We start from the raw sequence: 23,410 nt of genomic DNA, 5'->3' as shown, positions 1-23,410 counted from the left end.
GATGAATTAAATGAGTTTAGTTTCACTACAGTGAGCATTTGTAGTGACACTGGAATTTTATTGTATGGTACGTGTCACCTGCCTGTGGCTGATTTAAGTATGAATAAAAAAGTCGCTCTTGTATTGGAATACGTATCCTAATGAATTTAAATTCACACTCAGCACTTCTTCATGTGCAAACAAAAGACAAGCGTCCACTAATGAGAGAGAACAGTTTGCACAGCCCACCACAGCAGAACAGCTCATCAGTACTCTACAGCAGGAATGTTGCCCAAGGAATGCTGCCCAAGGTTTTCCCCCAGTGCCTTCTCCTGGTGGAGTGGCCTCTCCTGCAGGAGCCATGGACCCCACAGCAGTGGCTTGCCTGTGCTGTTGGGTCTCTCCAAATGCTTGCGCTGAAAGGAGCTTGGCTCTGCTGCAGGCAAATCCTGCTCATCGGGCAAGGGGCTCAGAGCTGTCAGGCAGCATTGATTCAGTGTATGATTTATCTAGGAATAACCTACTTGTGTAATAGTTCAGTGCTGCACCTGAAAGCTGAGACTGCCTGGGGCTTGGTGGGGGTAGGATTGTTCAGCTTCAGTTGGTGTGTCACTGTCTAACGGGATGCGATTAGATACTGGTAAGAAGCTGAAGGAATATTTGCTGTCATGATGATGTTTCATTTAAGCTTCCTTTTGGCTTCAAAGCAGCCTTGTAAATTATTGTGGATCTTAAGATCGGTAGACAGATTCTTAGCTATGTTGAAAATAGTTTTTGGTTGGGCTGTGTTTCCTCAAAATTTTGGAGATCAGGGGTTATTGGAGAATAACAATAATCCCTAAAACCCAGAAGTTAAAATTAATACTGCAGCCTTGCTTCTCAAAATGAATAAAATGTAAATAATCAATGGTATAATGCAAGAAGGAAATCTACATTTAAAAACTAGTGTTTATGAATTATAGAGGGTTTTTTTAAAAAAAAGTTGAATTAAGAATCATTTTTAGTGGCTGAGAAATCTATGGCAGAAAAGTAACCTGAATTTTTTTCTGCATAAAATAGTATCAGCCTTCACGAACACTGCAAAATCTTTGGTGTCCTCATGGGCTTGTTTCTGTGTGGTGCGCAATGAAATTCCACTTGTCTGAATCATTTGAGTAAGATTTTTCAGTAGTTTTATCCTTCTCAGGTTTAAGTCCACTTAGAGTGACCAAATGTTTAAAGAGAGGGGAGCTGAATGAATGCACTCTTTGATAAAAGATAACAAAGCCTGCAACTGAGAACCTTTGCTGATCTTTGGGCAAGCACAGTTGATTTAACTTGGTACATGTTTATGAATCCCCAAACTAACTGTAGTTATTCTACTTGAGTCATGCTAAACAAATAAAGCTTTGCATCTCAGGAGCCTGGCATGTGTTTCAAGAGGCTGGCATGCATTTTCTTTACATGATTGCAGGAGAGGCTCACTTAACCTTTTAATTGGCAGGAAGAAAACTCACTTCATGGCCTGAGCCACAATCGTCTCTAAATAATGTAAACAGTGATGACCTGAACTTGATCTTTTAGACAAGGGACTCACTTTTCTTGGTAGTTGCATTATACAGACAAGCTAATGCGCTGGGGTCAGCGAGGGGCTTTTGTAAATCCAGGCACAATAAAGCCAGAAAGTGTTTCCTGCTGTTTAGCTAATTAATGCAGGGTTCCACTCGGTAGGAGTCGGCAGTGGGTTTGCTGCCTGTCACTGCTATTGCATTGCAGCAGAAGGACACAGAACAAGCATGTGGAAAAGGAGTGAATTCTCTGTCTTGTCCCAGCTATTGCAGGACAGAACAAAATGCAGGGAATCGGCTATCGATTCATGTGGTGAAACGGGAAAAGATGGGGCACGGGAATGGTCAAAGCATATTTCTCAGAGTTGTAAATAAATAACAAAAAGAAATCAATAATACCCTGTGTGTGATGTGATGCTGTTAGAGCACAATTATCTGTGTGTGTCCTTAAGTTGCCCTCCATCCTGACACTGGAGGGCACATGTGAAAGGAAAAGACTGACAGCATTTCCCTATTAGACATTTCTCTTTAAATCATGTCTTATGATGTACTGTAAAACAAAGAATTTTGAGACTAGAAGTGTATATAACTTGGTCACATCTTATATTTTCTGATGGAAGTTTACTGCAAAGCAGTGAGTTATTTTTCAGTAGTTAATGTAGCAAAATAAATAAAGGCATTTAGAGTCTGCTCTAATCTTGTATTCTGGTCAGGTACAGGCAAATTGTAAAGAGAACATATAAGGTGTCATAGTGAACAGCATGTATTGCATATTTGAGCATAAGGGAGTTAAATCATCTTAATTCTTGTTAAAACCTAGCAGGGTATGTGCTGCCTGTGGCTGCCTGCCTTCTCAGCAAGTTTTTAAATGGATTATTAGCTAAGTGGAAGGCTGTTTGCAGCATCTTAAGTTTGACAGACGTGATTGTGCAGAAGGAGGGTGGGGGAAAAGGGTTGTTTCTCTCACACAAAAGCTTCTCCTAGATTAATATCTTCTAAACTATATTTGTAGTCTTGTTTTATCTACTTTTAAAATGGAATTTCATGGGGGTTCCATGCCCAGACAGTAACTCTTCTGTTTGGTTTTTGCTTTGTTTTGTTTTTTTTTCTAGAACTGCTTAATCAAACATGATGAGAATGGATACTCAGCAATAGTTGGAGACTTTGGTTTAGCAGAGAAAATTCCTGATCACAGGTATGCGAGCTAAGCTAAATGGAGTGAGAGTTCTAGTACAAGTCCAGGTCAGAAGCTCTATAGTGAGCTTCTGAGGCTGTTATTGCACTCTGGTAGAGGATTTTCAAAAAATATCCTCAGTCTTCAGTCTGGAACTGTAGGCTGGATAGCCAGAATGTTCTAGCCTTAATTACTGTTAATTTTGATATTTAGTGGTGACATTTATTCTTCAAAAATGTTCCAATCACTGAAGGATTTGCTCAAGGTTTTTGGTAGATCTTTTAAGCTGGTACTTGGGAATTGTAGGTTTAAAAAAACCCAAAACACAAAGCAAACACAAAAATACTGTCCAGCATTTTGAATTGAGATGATTTTGTAATAGATGTCATTTGTTGATTTCAAGCAACTTTAGCTTCTTTGAACTTTCATAAGCAATATTCAGTGGGATTCCAGCATTATTATTTAACCTCTAGGTTAGTTTTTAAGATCCAGTATTATTTATTTAACAGAGTAAAATAAAATTAATTATAAAATTACTGTCTAACAGTAGCTCACCATTTTCTTTTCCCTAGGATGAAATTATAATCTTAACTCATTTGAGGAATGCACAGGGGACTGTCACAAGCTATTGTCACAATTGAAAATAGTTCTTTTGTCATCCCTCCGTTAGAGAGATCAAGGACAAGGATTTCATTGTTCTCTCTGTATATTGACTTGTGTGTTGCAGAGTATTCTGACTATGAAATGTGCTGTCAGATTTTTCTGTGTGCTTCTGTGTAAAATAATATAAAAGTCTTCCAGCACTTCTGGCTGCAAAGAAAACAATAGAAGTTGATCTCAGCTATGCACAGTTTTTAAACTGCACGTATCCTAAAACCCTGTCTTGAGAGATCTGAAGGCTTGCATTAATATCGGTGAAATATTGGATCTAAAGGCTTAACAAAGCGAACATCCTAACTTACAAACTACTGATAAGTACAGCCAATGTCTATCTTGTGGCTGCTGTGGAGCACCCTGTGAGGTGCTGAAAGCTTCAGCTGTAGATGAACCTATCGCAAAATCAGGAAGACACTACAGGTGCCTTAAGGTGTCCTTAATACCCAGCTTTGAGCTGCCCTGAAAACTGAGATTACAGTTAAGTTAGCTTCAGACTAAAACCAGCAATATAATAGAATTGCTACATTGGCCACTATTTTGTTTATCTTTAGTTTTACCTCCATTTTCAAATGCAGCTTTGTTCTTTCCAGCTTGCTGGTAACGTGCCATGCTACTTTGAGGCCTTCTAAGGCCTTTTCTTTTTTAAATAGGTATTCCCTCAAGATCAGCTGGGGGACACGCTGGAGCCTTTCTTAAGGCCCCATTATTCCAACTTTTTGAAAACTGCAAGTTTTTCAAATTGGGTCTATTCTGATTACTTTTAATTTTTCCATATTAAAGGGTTAATCTGCTCCATCTTGATTTTTATTTTTTTATTTTAATACAGTTTTCGAATCTTTATTATTTTAATAGTAAATATGTTTGACTTCACTCAGAGGTGCATAAACATGTAGGGATGGATACCTGCATGTCTTCCTGGTTTAATGGAGAACTTGGCATCTAGCCCAAAACTGATGTCCACAAACCTTTTTTTGTATAGATGAAGGAGCCAACTCTGCCAGGAGTTAGGCAATAAAAACTATTGAATGGCAGTGACCTTAAAATAAAACATTCTTTTAAAGTGGCTGGGCACTTAAAAACTGGAAGTAAAATAAGAGTAATTGATTAAAGTAATTGATTGGGAGAGTTAGTAGCAATGCTTGAGCATTTAATTAATGGTTCTTTGTTCTCTCCCACCACCTCCTGTCCATATTTATATCCCACATCTATACAGTGAGAAGTTACCAGTTGTGGGTTCACCCTTCTGGATGGCACCAGAAGTTCTCAGAGATGAGCCCTACAATGAAAAGGTAGGTACATGATATAAATGCAGTTAGTTGTCAAATGTTTTTCTTCTGTAGTGGTATGCAAGATTTAGAATTTTCATCATGTTAAAACTATTGTTATTTTCACTTGTGATGTTTCTGTACTCAGTAGATCATTCAGACTAAGGGAGAGTGAGAATTCAATAGCTAATATTTTTAAATCATAGTGTTCAATCTTGTATGAAAATAGAATTGGCTTTAGGATTGTTCTCTGTTATGCTATTTATTCTGAAACACCCCACATACTGAAATACAGTAATGTTTTGTTGACCTAACACAATTTAATTTGATCAAGTCTGAGGAATATAGTGAAGTTGCTTCCCTGACTGTACACTAGTGAAATCTGGGTAGAAGTAAAAGGTCTGTATGAAAACTTGCACAATTTTCTCTCTCTCTCTCTCTGTATATATATATATGTATATAAAATAACCCAGCACGTCTTAAGGTAAGATACCTTGGTAAGACAAAATGTTCTCCAAAGGTATTTCTAAGTTTTCCTGTTTGTGTCATTGGGAAATGTTTCTTTCAGAGGAGGATCAGGTCACACAGGATTTTAGAAATGCTGTTTTCAATCAATCTCTTCTTTACACGGGATTTTGTCCCCATTACTCAGCTCTGCCAGTGCAACTTTTCTGTGTGATAAAGCCCACATCTTCTACCTGTCTATATGTAGTAGTTAATAATCTGTTTAATTGGTGGTACTTTAAACTTGCAGGAAAGCAGTAACTACCTCAGTAATGAATATAATAATTACCATTTCAAAGCTTTTAAAAGAGTTTTATTACTAAATGATAATAATAATTAATAGTGACCTAAATTAATAATAAAGTACCCAAATCTGTGTTGCCACATTTTTTATTAACCCTGCCAGGGGGAGGACTAAAGAGGAAGTAGATGTCATACCTCATCACCATGAAAGGTGATATACAAATAAGCCTGATACATAAAGGATGAGGGATTCATACGTCTGCCCTGTAGACTTGTATTCCATGTTTTCCTAAATTTTATTACCTGAAAAACTCGGGTGGGTGGAAATCTGAGGAGCTGTGCAGCTCCAGAGGTAGTCAGATAAGTGGTTACTAAACGTCATGGAAATTAAACCTGATATATAGTGCTGCTAGATATCTCAAGCTTTGGGAAGACAGTTTTCTCCAGAAGTACTGAACTGAGAAGAGGATAAATGTAAATTAAAAAAAAAAAATAGCATTAATGTTCTGGCTAGGCTGTGAATCATGTGTATTCTAAACCTGTTATTCTAACCACAGTGATATATGAGTATGTCATGTTTTGGCTATGTTTTTAATTATTCCCATGTGTAGGACATCAAATGGAACTTCACTGTTCTTCATGCAAGGAAGGATTTCTTTATATTTTAAAATTTTGCATTGCTGAATTAAGAGTGGTTTGCTGGGTTGTTTTTTTTTTTCTTGAAAGAATTTTAAATTATCATTGCTATTTGTGCAACTAGAATGCTTTCTGTGAGCATGGGTTTCTTCACATGGAAAATGTTAGCTCTAATGCAGTTGCTCAGTGTTGTAAGGCTGTTGTGTTGTTCAGTTGTTTCATGATAGCCACTTGGGGTAAGGAGAAACTCAGTGGCAGATAAGAACACTGGGTATTCATAGCTGAACCATGTGTCTATTAATTTTTTTTCTCTCTCAGGCAGATGTGTTCTCCTATGGCATAATTCTGTGTGAGATTATAGCAAGAATACAGGCAGACCCAGACTATCTCCCTCGCACAGAGGTAAGTGGTTGTGTTTATATCATTGGTGGGAGGTGGTGAGTCTGCCTTGATAATGGCTCGGCCTTTAGAACTTCTGCCACTGCTGTCAAAGATAGGATGAATAGGTGTGACATTAAAAATAGCCTGTAAAAAGCTTTTGTTCTTTATGCTGTTATTGTAGGAAGCTCCATTGAAGACACTTTCTCAGAGACTTTGTGCAGCTGCAGTCCTCATGGGAATCCTTTCTGCCCCTAACTGGCAGGACATCGAGAGCATTGCAATGCACTCTTCCTTTTGTGGAGTTGCCAGGTTCACAAGAGGCACTTTTGGCACTCTGCATGCACTAAGCAGCCCCCCCCCCCACCCCTTGTGAAAGGTGCAGGAGCTGTGTTAGCAGCAGCTAGAATAAGGTTCACCCTTATTTTTGTGTGGACTCTGCTAAGCACTGAGGATCTGAGCTATAATTGACTAATTAAAGATACTTTTTTCTTTATTCATCCCATCTACAGGGCAGCTTTTGACCCTCTGTGGGGGTTATTCCAAATTGTCTATCCCCCTCTATTTCTTAAAATGGAAAGTTGCTTAGGTCTTGAACTGCAATAAATAAAAGATTCTATTTTAGTCTGCCCTTCAGATTTTATAGACATGCCCTTAAGGAACTGGATAATTTATATTACCAGCCTACCATCCACTGAAAAGTTAGCCATTTTAACTGACACATTTCCATTGTAGCAAAGCCTCTGGTTTTAGAGTAGGCTGTTAATTTGCACTATGAAAGCCACTACAGTGAAATATCATAGTATACGGTATTGTTTCCAAATCCACGTGGGCAACATTTCAAGTGCAATGGATTGCATTTCAATCCAGGAAGAAGGATGAGCTTTGATGTCAGCCCATTCTCTTACAACTATCCTGTATCAGTAATCCCCACTGGGAATGCTGCACTTTGGAGTGTGCATGAAGTTTTCTCAAACTTCTGTTATGTGGTTGCTGAGAAAGTTGTTCATGGTTATTCCTGATAACTTCACATAGGGACCCCCTAAAAAGAAGATGCTTTGAGCTAGATAGAAGACCTCATTTATTTCTCTATGCTTTGATGTCGTTTGTACAGAATTTTGGGTTAGATTATGATTCCTTCCAGCACATGGTGGGAGACTGTCCTCCTGACTTCCTCCAGCTGGCCTTCAACTGCTGTAACGTGAGTATCTTCCTTGAAGGGGAGAGGCCTAAACTGCAGTTCTCTAAATCCCTCTGGCTTTGGAAGATAAAGCTTAAAGCATTTACAGAAGAGATTTGAAGAGCCTACCTATAGAAGCAATGTACCTTCTGACAACCCAGGAAGTCCCTTTCAGTGTTTATAATCCTTCCCTTCCCCTTGCTAAAAGGTCTGTCTTGTGTTTTTGCAATTCTGCGTTCTGTCATGCCAAACTAACAGGTCTGGCACACTGAACAGCTTCTTGCAGGCTGCTCAGGCTGATCATAACCAGTTGGATGCCATTGACACTGGCTAACCCTTGTGCTGACGAAATCCAGCTGTTGTTGTGTGCAGACCTACTGAGCTATGAAGGAAGGACTGAGTTGCTCTTACAGAGGGGACAAACAAATCAAGAGCAGGCATTAGACTATTCTGAAGTGTCTGTATGATGCCTTTTGGAAAAGGGGTTTGACATCCAAATCTTTAGCCTGTGTCATAAAATTCAAACTTGGAGTGAAATGATTTAATATCTCTAAGGCTATAGGCCATGTGCCGTATGGAGAAAAATTTCTAGCAATTATTCAAGTAAAATTGTGATAGTGCTCGATACCTTCCTGGCTCCTTACTGTGACAACTCTAGCTCAGGAGATCTCTTCTGCTAGTTATCCTGTAACAGAGTTACTAGTACCAATGTGTAGTAAACCAGTTTATATAAAATAAGAGAACCTTAGCTTCCACCACATTCAGCTGAAGTTGGGAATGTCCAGTTTGCTCAACTTAAGTAGAGGAAACTTTAAAAAATTTTACTGCACAAAACTTGGCCCTGGATTCACAACCAGGCTGTGCTGGAACTGATGTCAGCATTGTGTCCCAGTGAGTGCTTTTAAGAAGTCTCATCTCTTTGTGCTTTTGGTATTTGTATTTTTGACCTGACCTCTCTTTACTTTGTACTAGTATAAAAGCCCATGCTCAAGGACGGAAAGGTGAGAATAGGGGCAATGACTGCTGCTCTTGGCACCACATAGAATAATTTAATTCTAAAAGTGTTTGTGGAACTTATTATGGACAAGATACTTAACTGCTCTTATTTCACCTTTGTACAGCAAAGCTTGCCTTGCCTGGACAGCGGTACACCTCACTCATGTTTATAAAGTGCTTTGATTAAAGGAGCACTAGAGGGTTTGCTTAGAGGTAGGATTTGACTTTGAAAAGCTCAGCTCCCACCTGCAGACTCCAGAAATGGTACTGCATACAAACACATGGTGCATGGTTTAAAGCAAATTTTCAGCTCAGAAATTCAGAGTAAAGCTTCTCATGAAGGAAGGGGCAGTGACCTTATATTTTTTCTCACATAAGAATTTGGTGGGCTCAAGAGAAAAAGGATTTTCTCCTTCTCATTATTGTCAAATGCAGCTTCCTGTATAATAAATGTCCCTTTGCTGAATTGAAATGGAAATTACTGTCTTGTGATCCAGCCATTAATATGCTGATTTCAGTGTGGAGCATGCTGGAATTCACATACCACTCACCTAGAAGGAAAATGGAGTAAACAGATAAGATTTTCTTACATCTTCCTAAGCATGCTGTGCTTCAGTAAGAGGTGATTGCTGTGGTAATTTTCTCTGAGACATGGACATTTATGTAGCTTTTCATTATTTAATAGGCCAATAAGGTGTGAACTGTATAGCCCAGCTGAACTAATGTGCAAAGCCCTGGAATTTTCTACAGCCAGGAAAAGTGTTTTAAGGTACCCTAAGAAAACTAGTGAAAACTGACATGTATGAGTAGTGGATTAAAATTTAATTTACTGTTATAAAGGGTGGGAGTTTGTAAATAAGCACCTGCAAGCACCCAACAATTACAGGCCTTCTTGTGGGAATATTTAATAAACGTAATCATAAATGATCATGCAAAAAGCTTACCAGGATGAGCTAAGCTGTTGGCATTGCTGCTTTGAGAAGGAACCTTCTCTTTCATTTGAGCAGAATCTGGACTGCTTAGGGATGGAAGAGGCACGTACTGCTCTGAGTAACTTTTGCATTGCTGCTCTTGTCTTGGATCTTACCTAGCACAAATTAAAATAGCCAGAGAGTTCTTTTTACTTCCTCTAACTTCCTGTAGCTTGCAACAGCTCCTTAAGATTCCCAAATTAGTAAGTTTGTCAGAGTACAGTGTGTGCTTCAGTGTTGCCCCTGCCCTACTCTTTCAGTGAAACAGGGAATGCAGAAAAATGTTTTCCAATGCCAGGAAATTCCAGCTGCTGCTTCAGAACAGTTTTGTTGCTGCTCTTGAGCTCTTCAAGTGTGGTTTTTTTGTTTGGTATTTATTACTGTACATAGGAATGTTTAGCACTTTTTCCCTTGTTGCTAGAAGGTGTTCTGGCATTGCTGATCCTACCAGTTCTCGTCAGAAAGATCCATCTCAAACAACCTGCAGGGCAGTATCAGGGAGGTCTTTGGGGTTTGTTGTGTACAAAGCACTACTGTTCCCATTGTGGAGGTGAATCTGTCTGGGCTTGTCCACTCTGAAAAGGCCTTTAGAAGGCTGGAAACAGCAATCAGGTCAAGCGGAATCGTTTTTATTACTGGAATGAAGTTAGCTTTCGGTTGCTGAATTAGATGTTGCTACCTAGAGCAGTGAAGCCTGTGACATATGCAAAGTCGACGCTCAAAATGATGAAATGCCTTCAAAGTTATGCTTAAAGGAAGCTGCTTGCCCTGTGGTACAGTTTTAGTGCTGGACTTTGTTTAGAGATCTGTATCTGCTAGAGTGAATAAATAAATAAATATGTACTGAGGAATACAGACTAATACATATTGATGAGCAGGGGGAATATTTTACCTGGGAAAGATGGATTTTTCTTTTTCCTAATTTATAGCTTTGTCAAATTATATAACCACCCTTGCTTCCTTACAAGATAGACCAGTACGCTGAGTAGTATGGCTAATTAACAGATGGAAAAATCCAACATTTTCAGCTTTAAGATCAGCAGTGCCATTTAGGTGTGCTTTAATTAAAGCCACAAAGAGATGATGGAAGAATTACAATCTCTTAAAGACTCACATAGCCATGTTGTTATGTGTAATCCTTTTGAAATAACACTGGTACATAATCTCTGTTTGATTACCAGAGTCCAGAAAGAAATCCTGAACTATGCAAGCTGATTTAAGCAAACCAACCAACTCCCCTCACAAGACAGTTTCCCACCTTTTCAATTTAAAATTGTTTATTTTCATAGAATATTTCCAAATTGATGATTAAATATGAGAGGTGTAATAGAATACTGCTTTTCTCCTTCTTTCTGTAGTTTTTTTTTCAATGACAACACACTTAAAACCATTTTGAATTTCCTCAGATTGGCCCTCTCTCTGTCCACTGTGTAAGCAGAATAGCATGGACAAACCCACATGGACTTATTTGATTTGTGTGCATTCACAGATGGATCCAAAGTTGCGTCCTTCATTTGCTGATATCGTCAAAACACTGGAGGAAATGTTAAACCGCCTGAGAAATGAGGACTCAGAGAGGGACAGAAAGTTCTTGAACCTTGATAACAATGAAAGAAAAACAAAAGGTAAGTGTCTGTATTGTACAAACATTGCTGTGTCCTCACAGCAAGAGGAGAAAAAGCTTCATATTTTGAAAACTGGTATTTTGGTTATATATGGTTTTATTTGCGGTTTATTAATAATTTTACACAAACCCCGAAAATTATTCTGGAGCGATGCTCTATACTTTGCATTGCAGAATGTCCTTTAGTGAAAACAACAGCTAACTGTTTCTTAAAGTGCCTGATAATATTCTGTCGCCAAGATCCTGAGAGGAAATTTAGAGTTCATTTAGGAATGGGTTTGTAAGTTGCTAATAGGATAAGAAAATCCATCAACTTTTGATTTATTGCAGCCATACTTTGTACAAATACATAATTTTTTTGATGTATGTTACATGTAACATTTAGAGGCTTCTTAAATTCCTTCAGGAGGAAGAGCACAGAAGATGCAAGAGTATTATAAAGTACCTAGAAATACTCTGAAAGACGAGAAAAGATGAGTCCCAGGTGTGCTTGGGAATGTTGGCCTCAAAAGGTTTTCTGTAAAGCTGTCTGGTGCCACCTGGTGTGGGGAGCAAACTCTTGTAGCCTGGGCTGTATTCTGACTTGGGTGTTTTATGTTAGTACACTTCTGGCATTAGAAACTTAAGAGCACATTAAAAATAGTTTCTTACATTACGTGGATATGCAAATATGCAACATATGGACGTACCTATTGATCTGTAATATAGTTGTAGATTGAAATAATTTTTCTCTATGTCAAACCACATAGAACTAATGCATGTGGTAGTTATCCCACACCTGGAAAGCATCTAAAAGAGGTTTGAGTTTAAAAGGATATCTGTTTGTTTGTTTATTTAGTGGTTTTTGTTTGGGTTGGGTTTTTTCTTTTGGTGTTTGGTGGGGGTTTTTTCTGGCATTTTCCCTTTGGAGTACATGTACAAAACCAGTACTTCTCAAAGTGTTAAATGCTGTTCTTTGACTTGCATAGTCTTTCCTGTGTGGAATGGCTGTAGTCTAAACTGTGGCAGTATTTAAAGGAAAAAGTGAAAATCCATGTGTGCTTATTCAGGAAATGGTAATCAAAAAAAGCTATCACTTCTTTATATCCCTTTGTTATTGCTCTAACCACGGCTCTTCAGAGGCACCTTGAGAGCCTGTGACAGATGCATGTCCCTAAACACTTGGGGAGTTAACACCTACCAGTTTCTCATCCTAATCTAGTGATACAGCTTTTATTTATAAATGTGTGTGTGTGCAATGGGTGCAAATACACAGGCATATGTACAGCTTTTAAACTCCTATTCATTAGGGTCAGACTCATATATCTCCAGTTTTGTACTGGATAATGTACTGAAAGGCAGCTGGGATGGAATGATTTAAAATCTGCATGGTACAAGGAGAGACTTTTTTTTTTCTTTTTTTTTTTTTTTTTTTTGTCTTAGACATTTCCCATTGGGGTGAAAAAGTCCCAATTTCTTTGGCAACTGTTTTGTTCTCTTTTGTGGTCAGTAGCACCAACACACCTTGGGCAGTCTCTGCTGGAAGCCAGGACAATAAATCTAGAGACATGCAAATTGTTCTTCTCCAACACCACCCTGTGCCATCTTGGCTGTGGCAGTATACTGGCAGCAAGGAGGTTTACAGGCGTTCTAAAATACACGGAGGAGAAGAGAATGGTGTACTTGTGTTTATGCAGGAACTTAAAAGGAAGGAGCAGACATGTGCTTATGGAACATAGTTTGGAATATCAGAAACACAGCTTTTTTCTTTACAGTTGTCATGAAGGCTCTGTGAGTGAGCAGGTGCACAGCTAATACAGAGCATCTTTAAGCTAAGAGTATTTCTCTTTTTCTACTCAGGATCAATTGACAAAGGACCAGGAGTGAAACGTTTGAGTTCCTTGGATGATAAGATCCCACCCAAGTCACCCCGTCCGCGTCGGAACATCTGGTTGTCACGCAGCCAGTCGGATATCTTCTCCCGCAAACCCTCCAGGAAGATAAACGTGCAGGACCCCTACTACACACCAAGCAAAGGGTTAGGCCGGAAAGTTAATCCCTTCAGTGCCCGGGAGGACCTCAAGGGGGGAAAGATCAAATTCTTTGACATGCCAAGCAAGTCTGTGATTTCCCTCGTGTTTGACTTGCATTCTCCAGAGGCAGGTGGAGGCCTGAAAGCCAGCCAGTCCCAGTTCCGGCAGGCATATAGCGCAGACTGGCAAGACCTTTCCCTTCTTCCCGGGAGGAGATGCAGATCACTGCCGCTCTCTCCTGAATTACCACACAAGGAGTATGGCCTGTTTGGGGGACTGTCTTCAACTGTTGGCAGGTGTGACCCAGTCCAGTTGGGTGCAGAGGTTCGGCAAAAACTCTTGAGTAGCACTAAATATGGTGTGTCAGAGATTCCCCCCTTTCACGCCAAGCCTCACAGACCAGAGTTTCTTCTTGCACCAGGACAAGAAGAGGATATGGACTGTTCAGATGGGCCAGTGGCCCAGGAAGAAAATGGGTTTTGCCCTGTTGAGAGCACATGTGGAGATCCAGCATGTGATCAACCATTAGTGCTGGCCCAGTCTGGGCCACTGTCTTACAAAAAGCTCCCAGTTGAGAATTCAGTGAACTCTGAGGGACATGGCTCCCCACAAGTGTTTGCAGGTTGTCTCCCTTCTGAAGAGATGGAAGTAGAAGATGATCTACTGAAAATTACTCTGTTAGAGTCTACAAAGCCTCTGTTCAGTGTTAGTCCTCCCACTGAACTGAAGAGAGAAGCGTGGTCCTTCAGGGAGCAGGATGGGGACAGTCCTGCCCTGTTCTCTCAGACCTCCTCCAACATCTCAGCAAGTGGCAGCACAAAGTCAACTTGTGACATATGAAGAGAGGGCTCAAACTGAATGTGTCCTTGAGAGACAGTTGTTCCCAGTTGCTTAAACTATCTTTCTGCAGTGCTGGGCTTCACATTTGAAAGAGACTCAACGGATGGTGGAAGCCGGCTGTCGGACAGCTGCAGACAGTGTCTGAAGAGACTGATTATTTTATAAAACTTTATTTCAAACTGTGCTTATTCCCTTTCCTGATTTGCATGAGGAGGGGGAACTAGTCCAGCCAGAATGGCCATGTGGGTCCCACAGTCCTTCCAAGAGGCAGCAGCCAGAGCAGGCACCATGTAAACAGTTTGACCTGGATTTCCAGCCTGGGGCATTTTAAGGTCTTAAGCTCCATGTAGAGAAAAAAGAATGACCCTTAGATTTTTTCCCTCTTCCTCTAACTGAACAGCTGCTCTAAGCCACTGCAGAATTTTCATTAACATTCTGCATCAGTGCACGTGAGTTGGAGCCTCTGTTTCAGAAACAGGCACAGAAGTCTTTCCAAGCTACATTGAGCAGATAGGAATGCTCCCTAGTCCCAGAGCTGCTTTGAATGCTGTTGTAGCATTAAACAAGCTCTTCTTTCAAAAGGAGCAGAAACAAAACCCCTCACGCTGGTCACAATCTGCAGGCTGAGTCACATGACAAGTACTTTGCAATTAACAAGAAGAATCTGTTCCCTGGTGTTTCATTTTCCCTTGGGATTTAGTAATGATGTTTAATACATTTGTGCAGGGAAGCTCGCTTGCTTGTACAGCTCTTTATGTACCTCAGCCCAAATGTGGAGGAAGATTTGCCCAGGGCACAGAGAAGCATATTCCAGGCATGCCATTTCTGGGCTTCTGAAGACACTGCTCCTGAAAGTACCAGCTGTACTGAGCTTTTGGCAGGGGGTGGGCTCTTATCTCTGAAGAGCTGAGTGGACATCATAATCTGTTTCTGCAGCATGGTTAAATACAGTAGCTACATCACAGTTGACTATTCTCACTAAGCTAGAAGGGTCATATTCGCCTCCCTCTCTGGTACAACATCCCATCTCACTGATTTCACTGCTGTAATGATGGTTCCTCACTAGCCTGCTTGACAGAGGACAGGGATCTCCTGCTCAGGGGAAGTTGCCAGCAGTGTTGTAGCCGCACAAGTGCTCCTGGAGAGGACAACTCACGGAAGGGCTTTGAATTGTCAAACTGAAGAAATTAGCTTGTCCCAAACTGACTCTTTGTTTCCTCTACAGAAAGAAGCTGCTGTCTTTATTGGTTTCTCCTGTCACTGAATAGGATGATCTTTTTATTTAATTTTTTTTAATTTACTTCCCTCCACCAGCAGGTACCTGTGAAAGAAGCAGCAACATGAGCTTTAATGCTGCTTGCTGGAACCAGCATCAGTGATCCCTGCTTTGGGATGCAGTGACATTTGTTCTGTGACATTTGTGCAACATCCTGCCCTTTTCCACTATCATCATCCCAAAAAACATGGGATTTTTAAAATTTTATTTTATGGGTTTTTTTTAACCTGTATTATCATTCCTAAGTGAGGTAAACACTGCATACCTGCTGAGCAGATGGTGATGCAGCAGAGTCCAGAATTTCATCCAGGTAGCCTGTTACACTCTTCCTGCTCTCTTGTAAGGCTGGATATTATAAGCTAGTCTCTGATGAAAGCCAGACTATTTCTACTCTTCTCCCATCTCAAAGAAAGGATGGAGAAAGCCTTAGTTCTTTCTTGGCTGGGATATGTATCTTTCCTGAGGTGTAGGTAGCTATTCTATAAATTACAGCTCTGACTTCCTCTAGTGAAGTGTGTGTTAACCTGAGCAGTTCTCCCTTTGCAGTGGCTGCCATGAATGAAATGAGAAACCCAGTGCTGCTGAGTTATTTAATACAGTCCATGCCAGATTAGGCAGCTGTTGGCAGTTTGAAAGAGAAAATGCCTGTGCTCACTAAGATCAGCCCTTTTGGCCCACACCTCTCTGCCTCTTGAAGGTGCTGATCTGTAGAGTAGTCTCTGTCTTCTGTATCACGTCTGCAGAGTGCAGAGCAGCTTGTATGGCTGCCACTGTGTGTGTGTAACTTTGAGAACAGAGAAACACCAGAGCTCAGTTACCTGCTTGGTGCCTGATTTTTTTTTTTTTTTTTTTAATCTTTGCTACAGTTTTATCTTCCAGGAGGGAAACATCAGCACCATCTTCTGTTGTCGCAAGATGCCATTTAGGGGTGTGACTTCAGAAAAACAAGCAATAATGAGTAATTTACTTTTGGATCACCAGGCTGAGGGAAGCTGTCCAGCAGTCTGACTGGAGAGCACACGCACACCTCTGGCTGCCCTGGGGCTCCCCTGAGTGAGCTGTGGCTGTCAGTGCTGACACCTCATCATGAAGCCTGTTGCCCTCTCTGACACTTACTGCAAAGCTTGAGCAGTCAGGCTTGGGGTGCCCCCAGGGCACCCACTGCAGTGACCTCAATGTTCTCTTATACCGCTGTCTTTACGTTTCCCTGGCCCGAACAGCTCTTACAAAGCAGCACAGCTAAAATTTTATTTTCTTAAATGTCCGCTCTAAGCACAACCAGTGCTTGACATGCATTGGGCACAACTAACAACTTTTCTGGCTCGTTGTACTGAGGTGGAGATGTCAGAAATAGAAATGGCGAAGACTGCAGCTCAGGCCTTTCCTGGATTGATCTGCGTGGGAAGAGGCACGCATATGAAACTGAAGTAAAAGGTCATTTTAAAAATTGCAAACTGGTTGCTGAAACCCAGTGTTTCCAAGGATGCAGCTGGAAGTCACTACATCTCATCCCTTTGGCTGCATAAAGCTGAATCTAGGCTGCACCTAGTAAACTCCTAGGTTTTGTGCTTACTGAGGTTGCTTTTCTACAGAGGGCCATTTTCTGACAACTGCTGATAAACATGAATTTGAACATGTGGTCAGCAAACTCCTTGTTTTATAGTGATGTGACAAAGTTTTATCGTGATTGGATTTTACCGTGATTTTGACTTTACGGGAGCAGGTCATGCTCTTTTAAAGTACTTTCTACACATTGCTACACATCTCCCTGAAGAGATCAAAGATGTTTTTAATTTACTTTAAATCTATGTTGAGTTCCTTTAAATGTCTGTTATAAGCTATTTTTGTTGTGGTTGCAGGTTGATAAAATGCAGCCAAGAGAATGCATGTGAACTGCTGCCCCTCAAAAGCAGCACAGCCAAGGGGCTGTAGCAGACTTGTACTTGTTGGAGAGGCATTGATGTATTATGTGTAACAGAACATTGGTATTTTTTGCCAGTACAACTAAAGACACTTGAATAATTCCTGTTTGCACTTAATGCTATTGTTTATATTGCATGTCACTACATTTCTATGCAAAACAAATAACCTTTTTTTTGGGAGAAGGGGCAGCCAGATATTTGATTAAGTATAAAGATCTTTGCGAGATGATCTATTTTCGTATTTATGAAGGAGTTTTACGTCTTAATATTTTGCAGTCTGTAAATAGCTGAACTTGTAATTAAAGGCTTAGGAAGAAGTTTGTAGCCTGTGTATAATAGTAAGTTAACACTGCCAGAAAAAAAATCTTTGCAAAACAACTTTTCTAATATTGCGGATATTTATGAATATGTAAAGAAAGCACGTCTTGTTTTTATGTTGATTGACTTTCTGACTTTTTTGAACTATAGAAATGGTGTATGTTTTATTGGAACTGCAATAAGAAGTAACCAAAGATGAATCCACTTAAATATTTTCATAATTTTTTTCTTGGTCAGGTTTTGTAAACTTTCCCAACTTGCTTTCAAAATAAAAATGAAATCAAGGCCTGAGTCTTGTGATTAAGAGGACAACTGCTTTAAGTTAAAAAAGCCGGCTCGAATGATTACTTAAAACACAAATGTCATTTATACCTGGCTTGAGATTGTATTTGCTATTACTCAGTGCTGAGTTATACCCAAGGAAAACTGTCATCCTCAGTAAGTGATTTTTTTTTCTGCTCTGTGGTACAGCAGTCTGAAGAGTAGGCCATATCTCGTGACCTACCAGATAAGAAGGCTTTTGGTAGCAGCCTGCAGGGCACTTGCCGTGGTGGCTACTCTGTTCTTGCCCTAAATAGCTTCAGTAGTATGGGAAGCTGTGCAGTTTCTCAGGATCACACATCTGGGTTTCAGCCTCACTGTCTCTCCCCTTGGAACAAGTCTGAAGACCTGCTATGGCTTGGTTCTGCATGCAGTTAGCTGGCACTAGAATCAGCTGGCCCAGTTGAGAGGAACTTTATCCTTCCCTCCTCTCCTGTAGGGGCAAAGGTCTCATCTGTGCATGCTCTAACCAAAGGTGCATTTCTCCCCCTTCAGCCTCATCCCTGCCTTCACATCCCAGCATGCCACTAAGGAACATGGGCAACTCCAATTGAGAACCATTTAATCGGTCAGATGTTAAAACAGAAACAAGAATATGAAACCCGTTCCCTTTTTGGTGAGTTCTTGATGGAAGAAAGAACTCCAAAACTTGGAGGAGAAAAAAAAGCAGTTTAGTGAGGAGTTCTGTAGCTCTATGCACTGTCCCAGGCCAACTTCATCTTCTCGCTGTGAGCTTTGGAAGATTTGGAAAACAAGCTCTTCACTATTTGAAGTGGCACTGATTTCCCACTGAGATACAGTTTATTATGGCAGTCTGGCAACCAGGGCCCTGCACCAGCGTCTGTGTTTCTCCCTTGCTTGAGCATCCAGACATAAGCCATGATATAGCCGGTCATGAACGCATCAAAGCCAGCTCGGTGTGTGCCCCCCTGTGAAGGAGGGCCATGGGTCTCCTTTGCCTTTCCTGCAGCACCTGCTGCTTCAGTCTCAGGGCTGGCTGGGCGACTGGCTGAGCCCAACCCAGCAGGAACCTTAGACTTCCTCTCCATTTGGTCACTGTCAGAGGCATTTCCCTTGGCAGAAGGGCTCTGGGCAGCTGCTCCCTGGTCAGTCCTTTCAGTGCTCCCCAGATTCTCCTCCCACTGTGTGCTGGTGTCTGAGCTGACCTCCGTTTCCATGTCCATGGAGATCTCCTTGAGTGGCCTGCCCTCCCCGTTGGGTGTGATCTCTGCCACCTCTGTAGCAGCTGCAGGCTCATAGCAACTCTGCTTCCGTGGCGGTCCTTCCTCCCCGTTCTGAGCTTGCTCCATGTTTTCCCCCGAGTTTTCCTGTTGGAATGCCATTGCAAGTGCTTTCATGTTCTTCCGATGCCTCCATCTGTGCTTCCGTTTCTTCCGCTTCTCCCAAAGCTTGTCGTCCTCATCAATGATGAGGTCAATGTTATGAGAGTGTGGACACTTCACCCCTTTTGGACACCACCCATAGGCCTAGAGAGAGAGAGAGAGGGAGAGAGGTCTGCAGCTGCCTCCATCTTACTGGCTAGAGCAGCAATCACCATTAGGTGGAGTGGATCTAATTATTCCCTTCCACTGAGAGCTTGTGAGGCTGGAGCAGGAACAGTGTCCACTCACAGCCCCTGAGTACACAGGAAATGCTGTCAAGATGCAGCACACAGCATCTGTGAGGAGAGGCCAAGGAAGGTGGGTTAGTTCTAACTGGAAAAGACAAGGCTAAGGGGAGGAGGAGATCTAGTTGGTGTCTGCAGAGGTCATGGACAAGATGGAGCTAAACTCTTGAAAGAGCACAGGGAGAGGGGACCTGGTAACAGTCAGGGGAAATTATGACTAGAGATGTAGAAAAACATTTTTCACATAGTGGTCAAACACTGGAGTAGGGACCTGGAGTTGTTTATTAAATGTCTGTCCTTACACAGTTTCAAAATTTACCAAACAAGGCTCTGAGCAACACTGAGGTGATGGTTGGATGAGAAACTTTCAGAGATTTCCCCAGCCTGTGTTCTGTGACAGAATGTGCAACATCTGGAAGAGCTCCTTATCTTCATGAAGCACCTGAAGCCAGTTATGATCTCATCAGATGGGCTCTTTGCTGCTGTAGCTGCACCAGGACAAGCTGTTGTGTATCACCCTGTGCTACAGTGCCAGAAGCTGCCCACAGGTAATAATTTTTTTATATCTAATGAAGATAAAGGCAAGAGTAGAGGTAGCACTTCCCTCTTGTAGGACAAGCCAAACTAATGCAGAACTTGCAGCCTCCCCAAGACACCAAGGGATACTGTAACTCATACTGTCTCACTGTTCAGGGCCACAGATTCCCTGTTGGAATCTTCCTAATGAAGCCTGTAGGATTCCTCACCTCCAAGCAGAGCACACTATTGTCCTGTCTGTCACAAAGCCACCTGAAGCTTGAAAATGTTCCTTGTACTATGAAGCAGGAAGTTCCCTTTCCTTTAACTTCTGGCTCGGGTGACATGTGCCCCTTTCCACAGAGCCAGGAAGGGAGCACGGATTTGCGTTACTTACCGAGAACTTCTCACAGACAGGCACCTCATTCCCCCCAGCAGCCCCGTGGCTTTCCTCTTCCAGAGAGCAGTAGCGGTAGTCGATGTGGCGGGACATGTCAGCAGGATAACTGCAGAACTCCACCGTGAGGTGCTGCCCGCTCGAGTCCCTCAGCTTGCAGTTCTCTCGCTTGCTGGAACAAGAGGAGCACATAGTTATTGTGGGATGGGAACAGGGCATGGAGCAAACGCTGCTCTCCACCAGCTCTCAACTCCATGAGTTTCCTGCTCTTGAGCTCCAGCCCCAGATGCTGAAAAGGAATTCAATCCCAGGAGAGCAGCTTAAGTAAGTAGTTTTTCCATGCTGATTCAAAAGTGGTTTTTTTCTTATGCTGAAATAGAGGAAGAGAAAGCAGCATCTCTGGTAAAGTAACAGGAGAAGGGGAGGCATAGTTTGTGGGGTTTTTTTAACTATAAAGGGCACCAAGACATTTGTTTGTCTTCCTAATGCTAAAGGACAAGGAAAAGATGCCCCAAAATGAGGTACTGTGCAGACCATCCAGCAGTCACCATCCAGGCAGGTTGAACCTGGGCAATGCAGGCGACAAGGAAAGGGTTTTCATTTCATGAAAAAAAATCTGATCTCTGTTTTGTCCCAAGAGCTGGTTAAAAGGCCCAAAACCTTTGGAAAGCTCTACCTAATGAGAACTTGCGTTAAAACATTTAAGATGTCAGCTTAAAAAGGGGTTTTTTTACCTTGTCAAAACAAAGCACTCTCATGTTTTGAGAACGGCCATCTTGAATGTTTTCAGACCTATCAAAGTGGCATTTCCTGAGATAAAACAGTCACTAAAAATACCATTTCTCCTCAAAACACGACTAGAGCTTTATGGAGATCCCAGGGGCTTTAGCACTGCCAGGGTTTGTTTAGATTGTGTGAGGCTGGCAGAATGTGGGGCCAGACTGCAAAGCACAGATGTGTGTCCTGAACAAGAGCACAACCCTTGCCTGGAAGGAAGTGATGAGCATCAAGAGTGGGCCATGGGCATCTCACGTGCAGGACATGTGACAGAACTGGTCAGCGTCAAGGAGTGCAGGGTCCCTTTAACTGCAGCATCCCTCACAAAACAAAATTATAACTAGCAGACCCTGCAGAACAGCCCAGGTTTCTTTCCTGTGTGAGTTCCTACCACGACCCTGTGGCACTGTTGGACCAGAGCCGGGCAGTGACCCAATTAGATCTCAGATGAGGCCACTGTGATCAGTCTTCTACTGGCACCAGTTCTGAAGTTCTCCTTCAGCTGCTGCCCATCAAACAGGTAAGGTCTATTAAAAAACAAACCCATTCTAGAAACAGAAAAAGCACAGGGCAGAGTCACCTGAAAAGCATCTTCAGTCAGTGGGACAGTGAAAGGATACAGCCCCCCTTGCAAGGAAAAACAAACACACACTGACTTTCCCTTTGCCTTTCCTCCTGTAAGCTCTGAGTACCAATGTGCTGCTCACCACTTCTTGTAGGCATACTCCAGGTAGGACGCTACAAAGCGAGTCTCAAACTCCGAGGCGTATTTGGTGTCATATATTCCCGCTGGGAACATCTCGGAGAGGTCGGCGGTGAAGGTGCCAAGGCTCTCCGGGAGGTGAGCATAGAAACACTGGTACAGGAAGACCAGGTCAATCAGGCCGTTATGGAGAATGAGCGGCTTCTTCGCCCGGATGAGCTCCAGGAAAAGCGTCCGAACGCTCCGGCTCTGGCTCTCGTTGCCCTGCGTGAGGAAGGATCCGTCAGTGAGCCTCAGCACCCTGACTGGCTGCCACCCTGCAGAGCCCTCGGAGCCGGCAGCAGCAGGGTGCTGCTCACAGCTATGTCTTACTCTGAACAGAGACACAAACGTTTGGAAAAGCAACTGCAACAAGTGGGTTTAAAGCAGCAAGGAGATGAAAGAGATAATGCTGTATGCGAGACCCCAACATGTGCCCACCTTCATGCAGGAGCAGAGGAAGCCAGCACACTCCCAGAAGCCTGGAGCGGAGCAGGCTGAGGTGTCTGAAAGGGAGTGGGTTTGTACCTTGTCGTTGCCCTTGTGGTAAGGGATCCCCTGGGAATACTGCTTGTTGAAATCGAAGCCGTGCTGCACTAGGAACTGCACTGACTGGGGCTCGACCACATAATCCTCGGTGCAGAGCAGCGTGAGGTTGTAGACCTGGCACAGGTACGTGTTCTCGGACTGCACAAGGACAGCGTGCAAAGAACCCAGGGACACTTGTCAGAGGGAGCTGCCGAAACAGCCGGGACAATTCCACGCGGGAATTCCATCTCCCAGCGCGTCCCCCTTCCCCGGAACAGACCAAGAGAAAACGGCCGCCCCACGGTTTGTGCACGCACCTTCTCCGGGAGCTGCTTGAAACAGGCGACACCGAGGGAGAGGACAGAGCGTGTCCTGGCGGCGCTGCAGACGGCCTTGTACCGCTCCTCGATGCACCTGGCGGCGGGAGAACGGGCTGTAACGGCTCCGGCCTGCCCGAACCCCGGGGAGAGGGCACCGCGCAGCCGGTACCGAGAGACGCACCCCCCCGCCCCACCGGGCACTCACGGGCTCAGCAGCGACTTTCTGGCGCCGAGGCCGCTCAGCTCCTGCGGAGAGACAGACACGGTCAGTGCCCCTCGGGACCGGCAGCGCCCCGCCCCGCCGCCGCCCCCACCCGCTCACCGTGTCCACGGCCACGAAGGTGGCCGTGCGCAGCGCCAGCACCATGGACGGCCACAGCTCCGCCAGGTTGTCGCTCTGCACGTCCACCACCGGCACCCGCGCCGGGCCCGCCATGGCCGCGCCCGCACGGGGCCTCGTCCGCCGCGCCTGCCCGCCGCCTGCCCACCGCGGGCTCCGCACGCCTTGCCCGGTGCGCGCCCAGCGCTGCCTGCTCTCGCGGCCGGCCCGGCTTCTTCCGGCCCCGGTGGGATTTTTTACCGTTCCCAAAATCTGTTTTCAACCGAAATTGGGAATTAAGTCAACAGGCTTTTAGCCAGGGCAGCTCATTTAGGTCCTTC

At 43.0% G+C, this 23,410-nt stretch overlaps 2 protein-coding genes across 5 annotated transcripts in view; one reads left to right on the top strand and one right to left on the bottom strand.

Annotated features, from left to right (window-relative positions):
* Positions 1-17,813, top strand: part of TESK2 (testis associated actin remodelling kinase 2) — a 109,424-nt gene extending 91,611 nt beyond the window's left edge. For all 4 annotated transcript variants that reach the window (XM_066192726.1, XM_066192727.1, XM_066192724.1 and 1 more), the window contains exons 6-11: positions 2,639-2,721; positions 4,571-4,646; positions 6,324-6,407; positions 7,498-7,584; positions 11,020-11,155; positions 12,994-17,813. In XM_066192726.1, coding sequence (XP_066048823.1) covers positions 2,639-2,721; positions 4,571-4,646; positions 6,324-6,407; positions 7,498-7,584; positions 11,020-11,155; positions 12,994-14,006 — 1,479 coding nt within the window. In that variant the 3' untranslated portion in view covers positions 14,007-17,813. The remainder of the gene's footprint in view (positions 1-2,638; positions 2,722-4,570; positions 4,647-6,323; positions 6,408-7,497; positions 7,585-11,019; positions 11,156-12,993) is intronic.
* A 575-nt stretch (positions 17,814-18,388) lies between these two features.
* Positions 18,389-23,367, bottom strand: TOE1 (target of EGR1, exonuclease). Its single transcript, XM_066192728.1, has 7 exons — positions 23,073-23,367; positions 22,956-22,996; positions 22,748-22,844; positions 22,431-22,589; positions 21,868-22,127; positions 20,384-20,555; positions 18,389-19,330 (listed from the first exon to the last, which is right to left on the bottom strand). Exons 1-7 carry the CDS (start codon positions 23,184-23,186, stop codon positions 18,536-18,538), a joined length of 1,638 nt encoding a protein of 545 aa, XP_066048825.1. The 5' UTR covers positions 23,187-23,367; the 3' UTR covers positions 18,389-18,535.
* Positions 23,368-23,410: the final 43 nt, after the last annotated feature.

This window comes from Chamaea fasciata, unplaced genomic scaffold, assembly GCF_029207755.1.
Source record: "Chamaea fasciata isolate MVZ Bird 193981 ecotype frontalis unplaced genomic scaffold, bChaFas1.0.hap1 SCAF_10, whole genome shotgun sequence".
Taxonomy (NCBI): Eukaryota; Metazoa; Chordata; class Aves; order Passeriformes; family Sylviidae; genus Chamaea; species Chamaea fasciata.
The sequence above is the reverse complement of the archived record's forward strand: the minus strand, read 5'-3'. Positions and strand labels throughout refer to the sequence as shown.